This window comes from Prunus avium, chromosome 5 (assembly GCF_965620075.1).
Source record: "Prunus avium chromosome 5, drPruAviu1.hap1.1, whole genome shotgun sequence".
In the NCBI taxonomy this organism is placed as follows: domain Eukaryota; kingdom Viridiplantae; phylum Streptophyta; class Magnoliopsida; order Rosales; family Rosaceae; genus Prunus; species Prunus avium.
The window spans coordinates 29662056-29686076 of NC_142288.1; the positions used below are offsets into that span (position 1 = coordinate 29662056).

A 24021-nucleotide genomic window follows, 5' to 3' on the forward strand; every position below is an offset into this window, starting at 1 on the left:
TAATTTGTAAGGAAGATTGTTTCAAAGCCGCGCTTGGATATATAAGTATATTTTGTTTTAGAACTAAATATTGACGCGTGAATTGCAAGGTAGATCGATTCATAAAATATGTTTTTGGATTTCCAATTGAAATGAAATAAATAATCGCTTAATTAAACATTTATGTTTTATATCACTGGTGGCATCGACTTTTTGGTGAAACTGAAATTCACTGCGCAAAAGTAAGAAATATATGTTTTTGCTAGCTTTCCGCAGTTAAAAATTAGTTATGAAATAAAAGAAATTTTAGCATTCAGCTAGCACATGTGTAAAATTGGAGAAATTATAGAATACTACAATAGTATGACCACGTTATACATTTTGTACATGTGTTATAATATTCGGAATTCCGATTATATGATCATGTATTCTTCAACATCCACTAACATTTCTCTAATCATATTCTATTCTTCCTAAACATTAACATATATATACTCGATATACTTAAATAGTCGACATGCATACTTTAATTTATTACACATTAAACATAAGATAAGACAGCTGCCCTCTGCCAGGCAAAAATGTCATCAATAATTGAATACATTAGTTTTGCATGAAATGGCTGGAGCTGGAGATGGATGACTTTCATTTCACGGTTCAAAACCCAGTATATATATATATATATATATATATATATATATATATATATATATATATATATATATATATTAAAAAGAAGTGGATTGGGAAGAAGAGGCAAGAAATGATAAGAGATATGCGAGTCTCTTCATTCATTTTGGTTGCTTTTCTTTTGCTAGCTACTAACTTGGTGCAGCAATTCAGTCTACAGGCTAATGCAGGTTGGTTTATAAATAGTAAATTGAGCTTAGACCCATAAAATTCATTTTAAATCACCTACAACCCTTTCCTTTAGTTTTCTATTTAAAATACCCAATTTTTTCAAATAATACCCGATGACTAGGATCCAACTAAGCAAGTTACCTAATATAACTAAAAATCTGATTTATTGTATTTTTCGGATTCCAAAACTACCCATATTTATGACTTAATGTGTTATTGGGGGTGTAATTAATGACACACGTTGAATTTGGAAAGATCACCAAATGGTTGTAATGGATGTAGGAATTAATTTGGAAACTTATTTGAAATTAAATATTAAATTCAACATTAACGTATTAGTAATGTATTTTATCACTAGTAATCTATTTTTGAATTAATGTTGTTTTCCTTTTATGAATTATGACTAGTAATCTATTTAACATATTAGTAATGTATTTTACGACTAGTAATCTATTTTTGAATTAATGTTGTTTTCCTTTTATGAATTATGACTAGTAATCTATTTAACATATTAGTAATGTATTTTACGACTAGTAATCTATTTTTGAATTAATGTTGTTTTCCTTTTATGAATTACGACTAGTAATCTATTTAACGTATTAGTAATTTAAATTCAATGTTGAATTTAGAAATTAATGTTGTTTTCCTTTTATGAATTATACGACTAGTAATCCATTTTATTATAGTTTTACGAATAATAGTGTACATTTTAATTATGTTGAAAAATAATTTGATAATCTATTTATTGTTTGTTTTTTGAAAAACATTTTTTTTAAATGAACCTATTTTTTCTCTAAATAATGTACTCTTTTTTTCTCTAAATAAAGCACCTATTACTTGTTTTATGAAAAATAATTTGATCATCTTTTTATTGTTTGTTTTATGAAAACAATTTTTTTTTAAAAATGAACCTATTTTTTCTCTCCAAATAATGTATCTATTTTTTTTTCTCTAATAATGTACCTAGTAAAACAATTTACCAAGTATATAGAACCTATTTTTTCGCTAAATTTTGTATCTATTTTTTTCTCTAAATAATGTACCTATTTTTTTTTTCTCTAATAATGTATACCGAGTAAAACAATTTACCTAGTATATAATGAACTTATTTTTTTTCTTCTAAATAATATACCTATTTTTAATTTATAAAAAATGTGCATAAATTTCAATTATACAACGCAACTACCTAGTAAAACAATTTACCTAGTATAATGTACCTATTTTTAATTTATAAAAAAATGTGTATAAATTTCAATTATACAACGCACCTATTTTCTATAAATTATTGTGTATCTATTTTAAATTTATGAAAAATGTACGGAAATATCAATTACAAAGTAACTGACCTATTTTTTTTAAAAAAAATTTGGTAAATAATATACCTATATATTTATATTTATATTTTTCATATGTACATTATTAGACATGTAATTTACATATATATATTTTTGGTTTGCAATTTTAGGGGGCGATATGTTAGAGGGAATGGCAACCAAAAGAAATGGGGTGATTGATATGCTATTAATAGGGAGTTTTAATTACAATTGTAGCAGTTAATGAAATGCTTGGAATTAATTATAAATAAAATATGAAATATGATCGCAATGATGTAAAAACATAGGAATACTACGACCTCTTATATCTTAATGGTCATTTAAGTTTGAAATTGGGTTTTACACATAGATTTATAGAATGATGGGTATATGTCTAGGAAATAGAAATTGTAGGGACCTATATTGGACAAGCCCGTTTATAAATTATATATACATGTACCATGTTTCTGTTTCAATTCCTAATCTTAATTACTTTATCCATTTGGACTGACTGAGTTTATATATATAGCCATGTTTGCAGATATGAGGCTGCGGAAAGTAGAAAGAAGACACATATTGCCAAGCCCACCACCTCCTCCCCGTCCAAATAGGATCACCCGTTATTTTAGACCAGGTGTTTCCGGTGGGGCTGTGGCCCCAATTTCTCCTTCACCGGCTGCAACATGAGTGTCAAAATATTTATATATTAATTAGAATCTAAGGGGGGTGTATTCAATTAAGATTTTAAAAGAGTTAAATGGAGTTATAAAGTTTATAGAGTTCAATGTAGTTCAATTGATTTCTATCAACTCCACATAGAGTTTGATTGAATTCCTAGATTGATTTTGATGGTGTTTGTTAGAGTTTTATCTTAGATTTTAAAAGAGTTGATTAGAGTTTTAAAATATTTTTTTTTCTATATTTTTTCTATTTTTTGGGCTGTTTATCGTTTTTCTAGATTTTCAAAAGAAAAAAGTACCTTTACAAAAACATTTTGTAAAGAACTTCCAAATCAATACATCCAAAGAAAATTAAAAAAAAGGGCATCTAATTTGTTCAAATGTGCAGTAATTTCATGACAAAAAAAAAATGATAAGTAAATTATAATTCTAAATGCATAAAAACGAATAAGTATTTGTTTCATTGCTCATCTTTGACTCCCGTCATTCATAGCATCTCTCCACATATCTGAAGATATCGCAACCCTCCATTGGTTAGCATTCTCGCGTTGTTGTTCTTGGGTTTGAAAAACTTGGTCATAATTATTTCTATCATCTATATATGATATGATGCATAGAAACAAAAAAAAAAAAAAACAAAAAAAAAAACAGCAACTAAAAAAAAATTAATAATAACAGCAACCAAAAATAATAATAATAACAGCAACCCTTGACAAGCACACACGTTATATGATATATATATATATATATATATATATATATATATATATATATATATGCTACTGTTCGATGACTATAGATTGATGAAAAGGGCTTTGGTCGAACAGATTGACAAACACACACGTTATATGATACATATATATGCTCCTGTTCATATATGAAAGAGGAGATTTGTTAATATATGCTACGTTATATGATCCATCCATATATGAAAACGTGAAAAGAGGAGATTTTTTACCTTCACTTAACAAGCACACACGTTCGAGGACTGGAAAGCGTAGAGCACGTTCAAAGTTTCTAGGGTTGACATAAGATTTGTCAGGGCCTTTTGTATTTATACTTACCACTTTAATTTCTAACGAAATCGGGCAACTGTTGCATTCCTAAGAGGACACAAATTAATGTGCAAACAACCAATTAAAAATACCCGCAAGTGCACGAATCTATTGAAGTATAGATTATGTAAGTACGGGGTCGATCCCACGAAGAACTTGTCGGCTTCCTATAAGTTCTAATTTGAGTACGTAAAGAACACTTAATTGACACACCACAAATGCACAAATGCAAAATGGAAACTAAAAATGAGTAAAGAAGTGTAAAAGAAATGAAACAACACAAGAAAACTAAACAAAAACACAAACAGCATTTTCTATCACCCTTTTATCACCCATTTATCACCTATGAACAGTGCTAAAGCGACCGGTCGTCAGGTAAAAGCGACCGGTCGTTTTTGGGCAGATTCGAAACTCAAAATTTGACTTGAAAAGAGACCGGTCGTCAGGTAAAAGCGACCGGTCGTTTTTGGGCAGATTCGTTTTCTCTGTTTTTCAGTTTCGACCTCTGTCCAGTGTTTTGCCTATAACTTTCCAACCGTACGTCCAAAATTCACGTTCTTTATACGGTTGGATTCAGCACAGAAAATGGAAGAACACAATGCGGACCAAAAGCCCAAAATAATTACAGAAAGAAATAAAATTCAGTAACAAAGACACATAACGTGTCAAACACGCAACTCACACACACATTGGGGGGGGGTTTTGATTTGGTTCAAGTGATCTATTTCTATTGCATGTAAGTAAATGGACTTCGAATTTAAATGAGAATGGAAGAGATGAATTATCAAGATTTGAAATCAAAATGTAACAAACACTAGGGTTTCGGAATCCACCCTAAACAATTCTACCCAAGTTCATGAATACTCAAGTGATGAACTCTAAACGTGTTGATGAAGATGTTCGCAATCAAGACCATGGTTCGTGGCTCAAGACGCATTGATTCTCTCTAATGTATGTAAAGTGCATGGTTCGTGCTACAATACTTGTGCCCTCCCCATAACCGAACCTAGGTATGGTTCGTACTTCGATTCAATTACAAGGAGAACCCATTAAGTTCAAAGAGAATATGAACATCACAAGAATCCTAATAGCATGGTGTTTACATTAGGTATTCAAGAAACCAATTCACATGGATGATTCTTACTTCATCCATTTATTGCTTAGGATAACATGAAGATACACATAATCCCAACAATCTCAAGAAGCATGCTTTCAAAGATGGCCAACTAAGGAAAAACACACATCAAGGATAGATTAATTTGGTGAATTGGAATTCATCAACAATATCTAGAAATTCATACACTCAAGTATCAAAACATTAAGGTAATCATGTTTAGGGCTTCAACCTAAGCCCTAGCTATGGAGTTTAGTTGCTCATACTTATTTCAAATACAAACTCAAAATGAAATTAGAAAGAGTTTACAGATTTTCAGAAAATGATGAAAGCTTCAAGATCATCAATGGTGGAAGTCTTCTTCTCCACTTTTCTTGGCTGCACCTTGGCTTTCTCCTAGCTCCAAATCTCCAAAATCTGCTCTCTAGTTGTCTGGAATGATAGAATCCTCCTCTCTCCCGTTTCAAGCTTCCCCCAAATCAGATTGCACCTTTGACTTCTCTTCCCTCTCTCCTCCTTTCCAGCTTTTACCTTTTAATATTAAACTACCACCTTTGATAAAGCCTTAGCCCATTGTCCCCTTGCCATGATGAAGTTTTGTCCTCAATAAGATGCCAATTGCTTCAGAAATTATCTCAAAGCTAAGGTAACTTCTTGTTACCAAGAGTTATGGTAACAAGAAAATCAAAATAACACAAAGGAGGTAAAAGCTGGCCAAGTTCGGATTTCCAGAGCTGTGGTAACATGCTGGATTGGTTGGATAGGCAATACTTGTCCAATGGAGCTCAAATTTGGATATGTTGTAGTTAACATCCATTGGAACAAGTCTCATGAAGATCATGACCTCATCCGAGCACCAGAGCATGTTGATCCCAGGCCAAGAAGTTGACCTACGAAAATGAACAAAAACAGAATTTATAACTAATAACGCACTTTTAGCTCATTTTCATTCCAACCAAGGTAAAATCTAAGAAAACACAAAAAGGAAGTAAAAAGCTATAAAATGTCAAGAACTAACTCAAAATAGTGGGTGAATAACATGAAAAATCATGTATAAAAATGAACCGAACAAACTTCCCAAACTTATCTTTTGCTAGTCCTCGAGCAAAACAGAAACTAAAACAAGACTCGAAACAAACTTTCCGAACACTTTCCAAAGAGAGAGCGACTCATGCAAACGACTCAAAAGTTTTCACAAGAAAAACTCAGTTTAGACATTATTCACAAGGCGGCAAAGTTCAAAACACAACATGCTTAAGTGTAGTAGTGTGATGGCCAAATGGAACTCATTCTCCAATTTCAGTTTTCACACAACTTCAAAAATCATACCCAGCACAAATGTAACTTCAAATCTCACCTAAGTTGTCCTCTCACAAATGAATCACTCGGAAGAGGGTTACAATGCATCACTCAATAATAGACATGAGAATAGAGTTAAACCATAAGGGACTTAACTCAAAATTAGCAAGATGAAAAACATGCATGAATATGATCTCAAGAAGGATGCTAAACACTTAAAAGCTGAAAAATGCGTGCAAATCAACCACATGACATTTAGGATCAATTTAGGTCTTTATTATAGGTTGTAATGGGGCTAAGGGTGCAAGGTGAGTAAGAAATGAAGGATATGGATACAACAAAGTCCAAGGAACTCACAATGTAAGAGCATATAATCGTTAACTAAAAGACTTTGAAACATTACGCTTGAGATTTTCACTCATTTTTTTGGTGATAAAAAAGACCACAAAGCCTTATACCTCCACCAATTATGATTCACACTCCTTCCTTCCATTCGAACAACCAAGAAACATGGAATTGAATTTGAGACCATTGCCACTTAACCACAACTTTTCTCTTTTCTTTCACCCTTTGAGTGAAGTACTCTTTTTTTTTTTTTTTTTTTTTTTTTTTTTTTGATAAAGAACCCTTCCCAAACTTAGCATGAAAAACACATCTAAATTAAAGCTCACGAGTTCCTTAGAAAGGTAAATTCTTGTTTTTCAGGCTAAGGCTAGAAGTAATAATTGGTTACTTGAAAGAAAAGGCATACATATAGGCTCAAGGTGGTTAACAATGGAAAATCATGCTTAAGCATGCATAGGGTTAGCTTGAAAGGCACAAACGGTCCAAAGAGGGCCTTAATATCATTTCTCAAATGTCATGTAATCAAATTGCACAAGAATGAGTAACTTTTAAGTGCTCAACCAAATCAATGAATAATGAGATCAAACAACAACTCAGATGACAAGAAAAGTGGAATATGTGTATAACACTCATGAATTGAAGCACAAGGCTCAAAGCTCACATTATATGGTTATACAAGTCTAATTCATGCTTGATACAATTCTTTGGATCATGCAAGTCCCTCAACTGGAGAATTATGAAACAAATGGCAAGTGCGTAGAGGGTTTCAAACATATCATGCTAGAACGATGCCATTTAGTGAATAACAAATTTTTTATTTTTTATTTTAATTAATTTTTTTTTTTAGAGCATTTTCAATCAAGTCATTTAAACATTCATCACAATCTCATCATATATGTCCGGAAAGTGACTTGAAAACACAAAGACTCAAAATTGAAAAGAAAACAGAACAAATTAAAGCAAGAATTAAAGCGAAACGAAAAAGACTTGCTATCCCTTCCCAAACTTAGAAATAAACATTGTCCTCAATGTTAAAGAATTCAGGCATCAACAACGTTATAACAAGAATTAAAGGGAATAAAGCAGTTAAATACAAGAACAAACACGAAAAAACAACTACAACACGGTTGCAAAAACAAAAACAAAAATGAAACCAAACATAAACAAATAAAACAGTAAGCCCTAACAACAGTCTTACACATGCAGAAATCCAACCCAATGAAACGCATAAACCAAATGAAAGCCCAACCCAAACGAAAGCCCAAAAGCGAAGAAAGTAAATAAAACAAAGAAACCAAGTCAGAAGCACAAAGAGCGAGGACTCAGTAAAATAGAAAAAGTGGGCCCTGAAGTCTCGACACCTGTGAGTCACGGGAAACAAAGGGAGAGACGTGTCGACAAGCAGAGGTCTCTCTCACGGTCCCAAGCCAGAATTATTGGCTTCATAGGAAGGCGTGACGACTTTCGTTTCTCAAAAACGCTGAAAGGCGGAATTGTAATTAAAGGGGTTGGGGACCAGGTGGGGTGACCTAAGGGGATAGGCCGTAAGGGTCGCGCAAAACGCAGAAGCGCAGTGGCTAGGGTTATGTAAAAACTAACTCTATAAAAGAAGAAGAGAAAGAGTTGGGGAAAAACACAGAAACGTAGAAACACACAACAGAGGAAAGAAAGAACAAAAGAAAAGAAAGTTCAAATGGCTTCTTCCTACCCATTCTCGCTGGATCTCAACCTAGCTCCACCGACTCAGACTCGGGGCCAAGCAGTGGCACCAGTGTGGATGCCCTACTTTGCCTCTGCACGGGGGCACGTGACAGTGAACGACTCGATACTGCTGGACAATGATGTTGCCCTTGGAGTTGCTAGAAATCTAGTAACTCCCAAGGATATACGGGTGCTGGGATCAAGGGATGACAACCGGGTCGTGAGCGATGCTCTGGCACTAAGCGTGCAAAGCACCGCAACAGTCGCAAGTGTGGGTCATCGCCTACTTGCGAAGTCCCATGAGGTGGAGGTGCTGAGAGGTCAGTTGGCGGCGGAGCGAAGTATGGTGGAAGAATGCCAGAGTATTATTAAAAGCTTAAAAAGGGAAAGGGCAAGGATAGTAGAGGTGAATCGACACCAGCTGGAGGCGTTGCGGGAAGAGAACAAAAATCTCTCAAAGATGGTAAGTGTTTACGCCCATGACATGAGAAAGCAGCTGGAGGACCTGGACCAACCGGGTAAACGCAAGAAAACAGATCGCGAGAGTAGGTACGCTCAAGCTAAGAGTGCGATCTTTGGGAGCTCGAGTGATGAGCCCCAAGAGGCTGTGCGTGAAGCCCCGGAAGAGGATAGCCATAGAGCTAAGCTCAAAGGTCCAATGGCCGAGACACCGAGCACTGTGAAAGAATAATTTCTAATGTATTAGTGGTGTGCCTGGTTGTCTTTGCCCTTTCCGTGTAAATGTTTTTTTTTTTTTTTTTTTTCAGAAATAAAAGAAATGAAGTTGCAAAAGAAAAAGAAGCACACTTCCCAAACAAAACAAAGACGACAGCCGAAAGGGAAAACACACTTCCCAAAATTAAAATAAAACAAAACAAAACACAAAGCACCAAAAAAAAACATAAAACACCAGAAAACACGGAGGTAAAAGAAAATTAAAGTGAAAGTAGAAATGCTCCCTTCTAAATGCATGCGACCGCAAAATCCTCGTGAAGCGTAGGTATCGAGAGAAAATGGCAAACAGCTGGACCACAAATCTCTCATCAGCAGACGTCTATTTAAACCATGCCTCTGCAAGCGGAAGAATACCCTGTATTTCTTTCTGCAAACTCAAGGAAAACCATAAAAAACATCCAAAAACAAAACAATGGCATCCTCATGCACTCACCTTGATGATCTCAACCTTGAGCTGTCACTAGCACCACCAAATTCCCAGATAAGGGCTCCTCCAAACCTTATCTTCCCAAACTCCTCATACCATCATGGTTCGGCCTCGAACTTCTCTGAGGTGGTGCTGCGTAGGGCAGTAATGCCGGAGGGCATGACTGTCAGCAGACTGACAGTTGCAGATCATCTGCATGTGGCGCAGAGGTCTGACCAGATGGCAGTGGACGAGTCCCACAATCTAACCGTGCTCAACGCGGTCTCGGCCACAAATTTGGGCATGCGCCTACTGGCAAGAACACGAGAGTGCGGGGCACTGAGTGAGGAGGTGGCGGCCCTGAAAGCTCTGGTGGCGGACCTGCAGAAGCGGCTCTACAGTGCCAACCAGCATGTAGAGATGCTGCAAAAAAGGAATGATGATCATGTAGAGCTGCTGCATATTCTACAAGCAAGAACAGACAGAGGCAATTAGCAGAAGTCTCTGGTGGCGCAGAATGCAACAAAGAACATGTGATTAGGAATTTAATGTACGCATTTTCACTAGTGTTTATGTAATCACATGTTATGAAAAGAAGAAGTATTCACGCCCAAGTTCTGATTGTGCATTAATGAATTGAAAACACTTCCCAAACTTATATGAAACACTGTTTATAACTGATGGAGATTTAAAATTAAACAATGCCATATAGAAAGATTGGGATGAACAAAAAGAAAATAAACAACCACAAACTACAATAAAGAAAAAAAACAAAGAAAAACAAGTTAGAAACACAAACAAGTAAAAGAAAGCAAAAGTAAGAAAAACAAAGAGAAACAACAAGAAAATCTTAATTACCTTGGTTGGAAAAATGTAACCCTAACTCAAAAAAAATAAAATAAAATAAAATAAAATAAAAGAAAGTTTGAGTCAAGAGACACTCCACTTTGAAGCGATTAGGATGACAACAAACTTCTTCTCTTCACCTTGGGTTGCCTCCCAAGAAGCGCTAAGTTTAAAGTCTTTTGCCGGACTTCCAACATACCATGGTCACTTAGGGGGTTTTGGCTCAATCGCCTCCTTGTGCCGAACATGAAGTTTCTTCAAATCTCTTTGCCATCTAATCAACCCATTTCGTATTCTTTTCTTTTTATGCGCATGAGTAGATTTCAAAAGCAATTTTAAGCGCTTTTCAATACGTGGATTAGATGGAGGAGGCACATATTTAGGATCGGGTGGCCTTCTCATTTGAGTAGAAGGAATGACATTGAACATATGATTGGTACTTGGAACATGGATGCTCAGCTTGTCTTCCTCTAGTACTTCAAAAATAGAATAAGACATTAGATTAATTGAAGCACCTAAATCAATTAAAGGTTTCTCAAACAATTTATCATCAATTATACAAGGAATTGTGAAACTTCCTGGATCTTGTAAATTGGGAGGAAGCTTCCTTTGCAAAACAGCAGAAACCTCTTCCGTTAATGCAACAGTTTCGTCATCTTTGAAGTTCCTCTTGTTGGTACAAAGATCCTCCAAGAGAGGAATGTTGACTTGCACCTTCCTACAAGTTTCCAATATGTCCTTGGCATGTTGAATTTTTTTAGAACCCATCAACCTGTGAGGAAAAGGAGCACGTGAGATATCTTCATCAGTAGGTTCACGACATACCTTTTCCTTTCTTGCCCTTCTCGCAAGTTCATGCTTTGGGATCCATTCGGATGGAGAAGCAGCTTGTTTATTTTCCTTCATGTTGATTTCATCTTTTTCCTTAGGCTCAGTCATTTGCTCAACCTGCATCTCATCATCAATTTTAATTAGATTTTCAGAATTATCAACCTCACCATTTACCTTACCAGTTCTCAAGGTAACTGCTTGAACATGCTCATGCCCGGTTGGTATCACTGTTTGGTTAGGCATCATCCCAACTTCCCTTTGACTCAAAGCTGTAGCAATTTGCCCCACTTGATTTTCTAGATTGGCAATGGCCTTATTCATTTTTTGCATGTGGGTATCATTCCTCTGCATGTGGGTGTCATTCCTCTGCATGATGAAATTATCTGTGTTTCTAACCATTGAAGCAACAATTTCTTCCAAAGTTGGTCCTTGAGGTGGTTGGTGAGATTGACTAAGTGGTGGTGGATTATAATATTGGGGTTGACCATAAGGTGGAAAAGTATTATGTTGGCCTTGATATGGTTGATATGACACTTGTTGAAAATTTGGATTGTCGGTCCACCAGGAGTTTGAATGATTTCTCCACTCCGGATTGTATGTTTGTTGGAAATATTCATTCATAGTCAACTCATTCTGAAATGAGCCAAAAGCATTTGCTTCCTCCATCACAAATTTATTGGAGTAATCTTGCATAGTAAGTTCCACAATTTCAGTTGCGGCTGCCATTGGTGATGGTGGAGGTGACTCGTCGGATGTTCCTATAAGAAAAAGAAACAAAAACAAATCAAGATAAAATGAAACAACAATAAATAAACAAAAATAAAACTAAGTGCCCTAAACATACTCAAACAAAACATATAAGCAACCGTGCCAGTTCCCCGGCAACGGCGCCAAAAATTGTTGCATTCCTAAGAGGACACAAATTAATGTGCAAACAACCAATTAAAAATACCCGCAAGTGCACGAATCTATTGAAGTATAGATTATGTAAGTACGGGGTCGATCCCACGAAGAACTTGTCGGCTTCCTATAAGTTCTCCAAAAATTGTTGCATTCCTAAGAGGACACAAATTAATGTGCAAACAACCAATTAAAAATACCCGCAAGTGCACGAATCTATTGAAGTATAGATTATGTAAGTACGGGGTCGATCCCACGAAGAACTTGTCGGCTTCCTATAAGTTCTAATTTGAGTACGTAAAGAACACTTAATTGACACACCACAAATGCACAAATGCAAAATGGAAACTAAAAATGAGTAAAGAAGTGTAAAAGAAATGAAACAACACAAGAAAACTAAACAAAAACACAAACAGCATTTTCTATCACCCTTTTATCACCCATTTATCACCTATGAACAGTGCTAAAGCGACCGGTCGTCAGGTAAAAGCGACCGGTCGTTTTTGGGCAGATTCGAAACTCAAAATTTGACTTGAAAAGCGACCGGTCGTCAGGTAAAAGCGACCGGTCGTTTTTGGGCAGATTCGTTTTCTCTGTTTTTCAGTTTCGACCTCTGTCCAGTGTTTTGCCTATAACTTTCCAACCGTACGTCCAAAATTCACGTTCTTTATACGGTTGGATTCAGCACAGAAAATGGAAGAACACAATGCGGACCAAAAGTCCAAAATAATTACAGAAAGAAATAAAATTCAGTAACAAAGACACATAACGTGTCAAACACGCAACTCACACACACATTGGGGGGGGGTTTTGATTTGGTTCAAGTGATCTATTTCTATTGCATGTAAGTAAATGGACTTCGAATTTAAATGAGAATGGAAGAGATGAATTATCAAGATGTGAAATCAAAATGTAACAAACACTAGGGTTTCGGAATCCACCCTAAACAATTCTACCCAAGTTCATGAATACTCAAGTGATGAACTCTAAACGTGTTGATGAAGATGTTCGCAATCAAGACCATGGTTCGTGGCTCAAGACGCATTGATTCTCTCTAATGTATGTAAAGTGCATGGTTCGTGCTACAATACTTGTGCCCTCCCCATAACCGAACCTAGGTATGGTTCGTACTTCGATTCAATTACAAGGAGAACCCATTAAGTTCAAAGAGAATATGAACATCACAAGAATCCTAATAGCATGGTGTTTACATTAGGTATTCAAGAAACCAATTCACATGGATGATTCTTACTTCATCCATTTATTGCTTAGGATAACATGAAGATACACATAATCCCAACAATCTCAAGAAGCATGCTTTCAAAGATGGCCAACTAAGGAAAAACACACATCAAGGATAGATTAATTTGGTGAATTGGAATTCATCAACAATATCTAGAAATTCATACACTCAAGTATCAAAACATTAAGGTAATCATGTTTAGGGCTTCAACCTAAGCCCTAGCTATGGAGTTTAGTTGCTCATACTTATTTCAAATACAAACTCAAAATGAAATTAGAAAGAGTTTACAGATTTTCAGAAAATGATGAAAGCTTCAAGATCATCAATGGTGGAAGTCTTCTTCTCCACTTTTCTTGGCTGCACCTTGGCTTTCTCCTAGCTCCAAATCTCCAAAATCTGCTCTCTAGTTGTCTGGAATGATAGAATCCTCCTCTCTCCCGTTTCAAGCTTCCCCCAAATCAGATTGCACCTTTGACTTCTCTTCCCTCTCTCCTCCTTTCCAGCTTTTACCTTTTAATATTAAACTACCACCTTTGATAAAGCCTTAGCCCATTGTCCCCTTGCCATGATGAAGTTTTGTCCTCAATAAGATGCCAATTGCTTCAGAAATTATCTCAAAGCTAAGGTAACTTCTTGTTACCAAGAGTTATGGTAACAAGAAAATCAAAATAACACAAAGGAGGTAAAAGCTGGCCAAGTTCGGATTTCCAGAGCTGTGGTAACATGCTGGATTGGTTGGATAGGCAATACTTGTCCAATGGAGCTCAAATTTGGATATGTTGTAGTTAACATCCATTGGAACAAGTCTCATGAAGATCATGACCTCATCCGAGCACCAGAGCATGTTGATCCCAGGCCAAGAAGTTGACCTACGAAAATGAACAAAAACAGAATTTATAACTAATAACGCACTTTTAGCTCATTTTCATTCCAACCAAGGTAAAATCTAAGAAAACACAAAAAGGAAGTAAAAAGCTATAAAATGTCAAGAACTAACTCAAAATAGTGGGTGAATAACATGAAAAATCATGTATAAAAATGAACCGAACAGCAACTTATTAATTCCTTCAAAATAAATTACTTTTTGAATACACCTAAATTTTGTTTGACTTTTAAAAAGTCGTAATTGAATACACCTATATTTCGATGTATTTTTTTAATATCAATTGAAATCTGAATTGAATACACCCAAACTTTTACAAACTCTTTTAAAATCTAAATTGAATACACCTAAACTTTTAAACTCTTTTAAACTCTTTTAAAATCTTAATTGAATACACCCCCCTAATAGTAAAACTTTATCAGAACTTTTTGTTTTTGATCCAGAATTTATATCTCCAATTTCCAAACGATCCAGAATTTCTCTCTTAATATCAGTACGTTATTAGGGCCTAAGGTTTAGGCCATTTCCATTTACCACCACCTAATTACTAATTAATTACTACAAATGTAGCTAGGTTTTCCTAAAATTCTTACGACAGCAAAACGTCCCTTTCCGAGAATTGTGAATGCCGTTTTTATTCGAGTCTTTGATTTGATACATACAACATCAATGTTAGGCAAATCGAATACAAACACAAATCCTCCCTCTTTTGATTTGGTTTGATTGAATTCGATTTGATTTGGTTACTTGAAGAATTTAATTCATGAAGGCTTTAGCAATCAGCGTCACATAAATTAGGAATTCATGATAACCAATCCGCCCAATACAAATTACAATAATATTCTCTTATATGCGTTTAGTCCTGAATATCATGAGATTCTTACAAGATTTACGTGGAAAATAAAAATGAGAATAATGTAATTTAAATGCTCGACCTCAATTTCGAGATTTCTTTCTACTTACAAAATACTTACCTTGCCGACACAACACCAACACAACTATTTCCATCTTTAATGAAATGACCCAAAAGAAAAGAAAAGAAAAAACACAACCAACCAAGTCTATATATAAATACCGCACTCTCGTCTTGTCTCAAATCCATCCATTACAGACCCTATAGCCAATCTCCTCATCCTAAAGAAAACCCTAGTTTCCAAGCTCTGTCTTTGATCGTGAGGGGAGGAGGAGTTGGAAAAGTTGTCTACAATGGAGTCTCGATCTTACATGGTATGATCGATCAGAATATTATATAATCTCTCAACATATTTATTATTTCTTCCTGTTTCCATTTTCTCCTCTTTGATTGGTTCTGTAAATTCATTTTGGACTTGTCTTTAAAATTTACAGACGTGTGGACTGAAAGTGGACACCAAGTCCGGCGGATGGCATAAGTGCCTAACGAAAATGCTGAAAAAGATCCGAGGTACTCTTTAATCTATTTCTTCTTTCCCTGAACCCTAAATCCTAAACCCTAAGGTTACGTTACGGCGCATAATATACTTAATCGGACAGAAATTGAAGTGTTGAGTTTGTGTTTGAATGGTTTAGGAGCGTCATACAATGTAGATGCAGAAGCAGGTATGGCATATATTTCTGGTAAAGTAAACCCGACAAAGTTACTGAGAAGGCTAGTGCAGGCTGGGAAAGAGGCCGAAATCTGCTGGGTCAGGACTGGAGATCAATGTACCAACTATGACGGCTATGGCGAGGGCAACATTGTCAATGGCAATGGGTATTATGATCATCATTCATATTATAGGGCTGGAGCAGTTGACCCTTATATGGATGGGTATAATGGTCCTTATGGTCAAAGATCATCATATTACCCATACGTACATTACTATCCCCAGGCGCCACCGTACGCCTATTATTGATCATCCAATAATTAATTAGTTCACCCCTTTGTATTTGAGGAAGCAATTTTGTGTCAGGGTTGATTAGGAGTCGACCGACCTACCTAATTATATATACACTAGCTAATACGTGCACGGTATTCATTGTTTTTTATTGGATACTATGTAACGCAACTGAATAAGCAGTCTCTGTGGACGGATTACAAATTTTGTTTTCTTTCTTTCATGGATTATAATTTCTTTTTGGTTGAGTATAATTGTTTCCATTTAATTCAGAGCTTGTATTGTATTGGGTAAATAAAGTAGTGCATGCTTGCATGTACCGTGAGCATGTGATTTCACCCTTGCATGCTGCTCCTATTCAACTTGTGCAGGTCTATAAACAACTCTTTCCCTGCTTCTGCTATATACTTGATTGATAATATTTCCGTTTGTAAACGTACGCTTGGTAATTGTTCAGAATTCGCTTTTTCAGTTATGGTTTATAATTTGTTTTCGCAATCTTTTCATTTAATACCTTTTTAATTTACAGGTGCACTATCCCACATCTTTTACAAATAAATATTGATAGCAAGACTCTACAAAATGATCAACCGCATTCATTGATATATTTTTATGATCTTAATGTATATATAGTTCGGTTCTATCAACTCATGTAATTTGGACCTTGAAGCCATATTATTATTTGTAGGAATATTTATCAAAGTTACAGTAAAATTTCTAGTTCATTTGCAAATTGATGTAAGCTTACTACAATGTAAACTAAATTTATACTGCAACTAGTAAAGTTATGGATCATTATATATTATATTCTAAATTATCTTGGATTCCAAATATCATTTTGTTTACAACGTCAGTAGAAAGCTCCTCAAAAAGTCCTTTTTTGTTTACACCACATGAGCATAAAATTCTTGTGATGATCATGACTTTAGATATGCGTAAAGAAACTTTGATGCAATGAGAGTAATAACAAATTAATGAGAATGTAAAATCCCATTGGTCAATGCACGAATGTTTGAATATGTATTTTTAGTTTCCTCAAACATCATTAAAAATGGAAAAAGACATATCTCAAATGCCTGCATATATGGGTTGATATATTTCAAAATACTAATTTGCACTCCAGCGAGAAAAAAGAGAGAGATTAATTTCAAAGACAACAAGGAAACTACTAAGAAATGAATTTATACACAAAAAGTACGCGTTATTTGCGTAATGTAGGGAACAAAAAGTTCGTGACCATAACCATACAAATACGAAACCTATGACTTAACACCTACTTCCCCTTCCTTTTTCCCCTTTTCTAGACTGAACCAACTTTGCGTTTGCTTGATTTCCAAAGGTCCGCGTAGGTTTTGGACTCGCAAAGGTCCTTTGTGGCGTGAGACTTAAAGTTTTTATCTTGAATTTTTTAAAAAAAAAATTTCGGTGGGGGACTACACTAAAAGTTATTTCTAATTTTTTTTTTTATAGTTTACTTGTGATTTTTCTTTTTAAATATTATTTTATTTGTTATCTCATTTTTTGCTTCTTTTTATTTTGTATTATTTTGTGTTTTGTTGTAGGCTGCAAGTTTCTGGTGCTATCAAGGTTTTGTTATGTGCAGATTGAAGAGATGTTAGGCTTTCTCTTCTTTCTTTCTCTTTTCTTGTTGTTTTCTTTTGAGTTGTTCAAGCGCGAGTCATTTTTAAGATAACGCATTTGTTCATGTCTCTCATGTTTGGGTTTTGGATAATATTGATTGTTTCAGTGCTATCTTTTGTACACTTTTATGGTGCTTATTGTTTTGAAATGGGTTTGATCAGAGAAGAAAAAAGAAGGCCTAATGCATAAGCCCCAATGTCCATTGTCTTATTCGAAAATAATTGCCAACTGGTGCTTTTGCAATTGAGGCCAATATTTGGCTTAATGAAACTTTGGATGCTCCATGCCACGTGTGCCACTCTTACTCTTGTTCTGATTAATTAATGAAAAATCTAAGAAATCCTGCTCATTCGGTCTGAGTCGGGGATTGGGATTCATTCTCTAATTCGAACTTCGATCTGAAGACCAAGAGATAGGAGAGATAGGTCAATGGCCCACTACTAGTAATATTGAAATTGTCCCAACTTAACCACCTACAAAGCCCAATAAATGTGGAGTTTTATCACAAAAGGTCTCAAATCAATGATATTAATAGTGAAACTATTCATTATATATTTTATTTTATTTAGTCAAATTTCCGATGTGTAATTTGTATTCGTCAACAACCTTCACTTAGATTTTGAAATAGTGGTTAACCCAATTCAGGCCTCCTCCTAGTATATATATATATAAGGCTCTGGTTCTTAGCTGCCTAGTTAATTGGAACTCACGCGCCCCCCTCTGATATTGCTCAGTTAACACCTTGCACTTCCGATCCATCTCAAGTTATATGGTGTTGGTTAATTTTTCATTGATAAGTGGTCAGACTCATCTTTTATAGAAGAGGTCAATTACATTATTTTCTTAACTTTGATTAATTCAATGTCAAAGACATGAGGCTAACTATATACGTACTCAAGCGCGTTTCTTTATTATATATCCTTATTAACTATATATATATGTGCTGTGACTCAGCTGTTTGTGTAAATTATCTAGAATAGTAATGTTGGATTCAAAGTCAAGGCCTTTTTTTACTTCGTCGTCGCCCGTCTTTCCCCACAAACACTTCACTGATGAAGAAATTTCTTAATTCATTCTTCTTTTTTCAAAGCGCGGGTTCTCACTAGAGCTCGAGGGACCATGACTTGCGGTTCAAGTTTATGGATGACTACTATATATATATATTGTAGCCACGGGAGAGAGGTAGATGTAGGGCAATATTAATATAGAAACTAGAAAGTTACCGCATCTGTCCATCTTTGAAGTTGAGGAGGAGTTGAGAGATGGGACTGATCTCATGCTTTTTCATCCGTCTTTTGACGTTGTTCGTATTGATTGTCTCTTCATTCTTAGTCATGCAATCACCTCATTACGTTCATGCAGGTAACTTACTATTATTTCTTCCTTCTAATTAACATGATTTAGAATAATTCATTTTCATTTCTCAGAGCAGCTTACGAATTAAGAGTTTATGCATCATATCATTTACTTTGTCATACAGGAACATATGATTTGATTGATGTTATTGAGTTTGAGTTTATTGATTGCTGCAGATCCAAACCCGAGAAAATTAAGGATCATACCAAGCCCACCCCCTCCTCCGATTTCAGCCGCAGGACCACATCAACATGGCTAATTTGGGACATCCATCTTACTAGTCTGATTTAATTAATGATTACGTAAAGTTTCTCTTCAGATTAAAAAGAAAATATTACATAAAGTAATTGCTTGGAATACAAGATTTCCGTTTGCAAACGTACGCTTGGTAATTGTTCAAAATTCACTTTTTTAGTTTTGGTTATATAATTTGTTTTTGCAATCTTTTCATTTAACCTTTTTAATTTACAGGTGCACTATCCCACATCGTTTACAAATAAAGATTGATAGCAATACTCTACACCGCGTTCAATGATATTTCTTTTTTATGATCTTTAATTCCTATACAATGTATATATAGTTCGGTTCTATCAACTCATGTAATTTGGACCTTGAAGCCATATTATTATTTGTTTTGTAGGAATATTTATCAAAGTTACAGTAAAATTTCTAGTTAATTTGCAAATTGATGTAAGCTTACTACAATGTGAACTAAATTTAGACTGCAACTCATAACGTTATTGATCATTATATATTATATTCTAAATCATCTTGGACTTCCAATATTATTTTGTTTACACCACGTCAGCAGAAAGCTCCTCAAGTCCTTTTGTTTACACCACATGAGCATAAAATTCTCGTGATGATCATAACTTTAGATAGGCGTAAAGAAACTTTGATGCAATGTGAGTAATAACAAATGAGAATGTAAAAACCCATTGGTCAATGCACGACTGTTTGAATATGTATTTTTAGTTTCCTCAAACATCTCATAAGTTGATTAAAAATAGAAAAAGACTATCTCAAATGCCTGCATATGGGTTGATATATTTCAAAAGACTAATTTGCACTCCAGCGAGAAAAAAGAGAGAGATTGATTTCAAAGACAACAAGGACTACTAAGAAATGAATTATACACAAAAAGTATGCGTTATTTGCATAAGGTAAACAAAAAGTTCGTGACCATAACCATAAAAATCGAAACCTATGACTTAACACCTACTTCCCCTTCCATTTTTTGCCCTTTTCTAGACTGAACCAACTTTGCGTTTGCTTGATTTCCAAAGGTCCGCGTAGGTTTTGGACTCACAAAGGTCCTTTGTGGCGTGAGACTTGACGTAAAGTTTTTGTGTTTTGTTGTAGGCTGCAAGTTTCTGGTGCTGTCAAGGTTTTGTTGATGTGCAGATTGAAGAGATGTTCATGCTTCCTCTTTTTTCTTTCTCTTTTCTTGTTGTTTTCCCCTTGAGTTGTTCAAGCGCGAGTCTTTTTTAAGATCACGCATTTGTTCATGTCTCTCATGTTTGGATTTTTAATAATATTGGTTGTTTCAATGCTATCTTTTGTACACTTTTATAATACTTATTATTTTTTAATAAAGTATCTCTGCCAAAAAAAATTATATTAAGTAGGAATTGAATAAAAATATCAATTAGAAAAAGAGAAATTGAAATGGGTTGATCAAGTCATGAGAGAAGACAAAAGAAGGCCTAACGCGCATAAGCCCCAACGTCCATTGTCTTACTGGAAAATAATTGCCAACTGGTGCTTTTGCAATTGAGGCCAATATTTTTCTGATTAATTAATGAAAAATCTTCTTCGTTCTTCGGTCTTCGGTCTTCAGCACTCCTCTGACTTTTCCGTCTATATAAATAGAAGCATGCCATGCCAACATCCTTAAGGCAAGAAAGCTGTGCTATTTTCCAACAAAGCAACAAAGCTGCTAGCTATAACGCCGATCGATCGATCATTGGAATAAAGCAAGATAGATTAATTGTTGAGATCGATGGGCCTGATGAAGTCATGCTTTTTGGTCCGTATTCTCATGCTACTCATGCTGATCACTGCTTCCTTCTTTTCCATGCAATCAGCTCATGTTCAAGCAGGTTTGTTTAATTCTTCTAATAAATTAATTAACATGCATGAACTAATCTGAAAACATTAATTTGTTTCTCATTTATAAACATTCACTATATATATGTATTTTTTTTTATCACTCACTCTTATTGTATAGCTAGGCCACCGAGACATGCATTATGTCTTTTAATCATCACTCTTATACAGTTAATTAATCAATTTGACATTGATAAATCTCAGTAACATTACTGATTACTGTATTTATTTGCAGCTCCAATGCCAAGGAAACTGAGGGGAAGGCTGCCATCCCCACCCCCTGCTCCGATTGGGGCCACAACTACCAGACAAGACGTCCCTCCTCCAAATATATAATATAATATATACTAAGAAGCTACAACATGAATGGGGTCTAGTCGTGGAAATCACATTGACTTGTACATCAGCGATCTCAAGAATGGGGTCTAGTCGTGGAAATCACATTGACTTGTACATCAGCGATCTCAAGTTCAAATTCTCATGACACCTAGACAGTGTGTGTGAGAAAACTCTCATCTCGTAATATCGCTTGTATAAAAAAGAGTCTACAATTAGTCTTGGTTAATTGTCGCATTACTTAATTTTCATTCATCATTAATATTGTACTTGGTTTAATTTCCCACATATAAATTATACGCGCGTCACTTAACTCAATAACATTAAGAATATTAGAAAGAAAAAAAAAAGAAGAAGGAAGAGGAGGATGTTCAAATTCAATTGACCAAGAAAAAAGACCTAGCTACTGTATATGTGGGTTCAACAACAAGCATTTGAATGTAACTCATGCTAAGTTCTAAGCGTTTGAATACAGTACGTAAGAGCATCTCCAGCCTTGGCACAAGACTGGGCAAAAGGCCCCCCAAGGCAGCCCAAAGATGCTCCAGCGGAAGAAGAATGGCCCGGGCAAATGATGGGTCCCATCAAACTGGGCAAGCCCACGGGCAGATCTTGCCTGGGCAGGATGATGCAATGCTGACGTCATAATGACGTCAGCAACCAAAAAAAATTGAAAAAAAAATGGAAAAAAAAAGGAAAAAAAATTCCAGAATTTTTTTTAATAAATACCTAGGCATATTCTTTACTTCCCACACCAAAAACTCTATACAAATTCATCTATTCATATCTCATGTGAATAGTATTTGCCATTGTCCTAGCCTTCCAAGGGTGGAACCAACTAAGGCAAGGCTGCACTATTCACGTGAATAGTAGCAGCCCTTGCCTTGCCTTAGCTTTGCCTTAGCCTTTATGGGTGGACTTGCTCTAACAAAGCAAGGCAAGCGGAAATTGCAACGAGCTTAATGCAATGCCTACTTAGCTAAATACATCCTATTTGACGAGAAATTATAGAATAGTGTGGATATACTACGCGGTACTCCCACTCAAATATTGCCACTTGTCTTTTTTTTTTGGGTACAGCTGGACTTGACACTTAATATATTTATCATTTAAATTAAAATTAGGAAAATAAAAAAACTTTAAAAGAAAAAGATAAGAGTCCACCACACCCTCGCAACCCAGCCGCCTAACCCAACCTGTCTGCCATGGCTGTTCAAACATCTCCTCAACTCTTGCTTTGTGTTCTGGATTTGGAGCCTTGTCAAGTAAGTTACCAAGCAGGTTTGTTTAATTCTTCTAATTAATTAACATGCATGAACTAAGAGGAAAGCATTGTTTATAAACATGCATTATATATATAAACCTTTTGCCTCAATAACATGTATTGTATAGCTAGCTAGACATGCATTATGTCTTTTATAAACCTTTAACGACAATATTACTGATTAGTTTTTTGGGCAATGGTATGCATAATATTACTGATTAGTTTATTGGGTAAGGGTAAATGCCCAATTCAGGGCCAGTCAATCAACCCGCTTTGATAATATGTTAAATTTCAGAAAAAACGGGTCAATGACTCACTACTAGCAACATCGAAATTGTCCTCAACTTAACCATCTACAAAGCCCAGTAAATACGAAATTTTATCACAAAAGGTCTCAATAATATTAATAGTGAAACCATTTATTATATATTTTATTTTATTTAGTGAAATTTCCGAAGGACTTATATTCTTCAACAACCTTCACTTAGATTTTGAAATAGTGGTTTACCCAATTCAGGCCTCCTCCCAGTATATGGGACAAAGGCTCTGGTTCTTAGCTGCCTAGTTACTTGGTTAATTGGAACGGGCGCTCCCCCCCTCTGATATTGCACCCCAGGGAAAAAGTGAACACCTTGCACTTCGCGATCCATCTCAAGTTACATGGTGTTGGTTAATTTTTCATTGATAAGTGTTAAGACTCATCTTTGACAGAAGAGGTCAATTACATTATTTTCTTAACTTTGATTAATTCAATGTCAAAGACATGAGGCTAACTATATACGTACTCAAGCAAAGAAAATAAACGGCTCACGATATTCTTCTCCACTTGTACTAAAAATAAGGATATATACAGAATAGTAATGTTGGATTCAAAGTCAAAGTCAAGGCCCATTTTTCCCTTGGTCGTCGCCCGTCTTTCCCCACAAACATTTCACTGAAGAAATTTCTTAATTAATTAATTCTTCTTTTTTCAAAGCGCGGGTTCTCACTAGAGCTCGAGGGACCAAGACTTGCAGTTTAAGTTTATGGATGACTATATATATATGTAGCCACCCCACCACGGGATGAGAGAGGTAGGTAGAAGATCTGTAGGGCAATATTAATATAGAAACTAGAAAGTTACCGCATCGGTCCATCTTTGAAGTTGAGGAGTAGTTGAGAGAGAGATGGGACTGATCTCATGCTTTTTCATCCGTCTTTTGACGTTGTTCGTATTGATTGTCTCTTCATTCTTAGTCATGCAATCACCTCATTACGTTCACGCAGGT

The 24021-nt window shown here is 35.3% G+C and overlaps 1 protein-coding gene and 1 long non-coding RNA gene across 2 annotated transcripts; both read left to right on the forward strand.

The window, feature by feature from the left end:
- Nucleotides 1-15299: 15299 nt before the first annotated feature.
- On the forward strand, nucleotides 15300-16284 carry LOC110746085 (heavy metal-associated isoprenylated plant protein 32-like). Its single transcript, XM_021946298.2, has 3 exons — nucleotides 15300-15418; nucleotides 15539-15614; nucleotides 15740-16284. The coding sequence occupies exons 1-3, from the start codon at nucleotides 15398-15400 to the stop codon at nucleotides 16063-16065; spliced, it is 423 nt and encodes a 140-aa protein (XP_021801990.1). The 5' UTR covers nucleotides 15300-15397; the 3' UTR covers nucleotides 16066-16284.
- Nucleotides 16285-18755: 2471 nt separating this feature from the next.
- LOC110747187 (uncharacterized) lies at nucleotides 18756-19721 on the forward strand. Its single transcript, XR_002525142.2, has 3 exons — nucleotides 18756-19050; nucleotides 19221-19432; nucleotides 19516-19721. It is a non-coding gene; the product is annotated as an uncharacterized LOC110747187 (long non-coding RNA).
- The last annotated feature ends 4300 nt before the right edge of the window (nucleotides 19722-24021 follow it).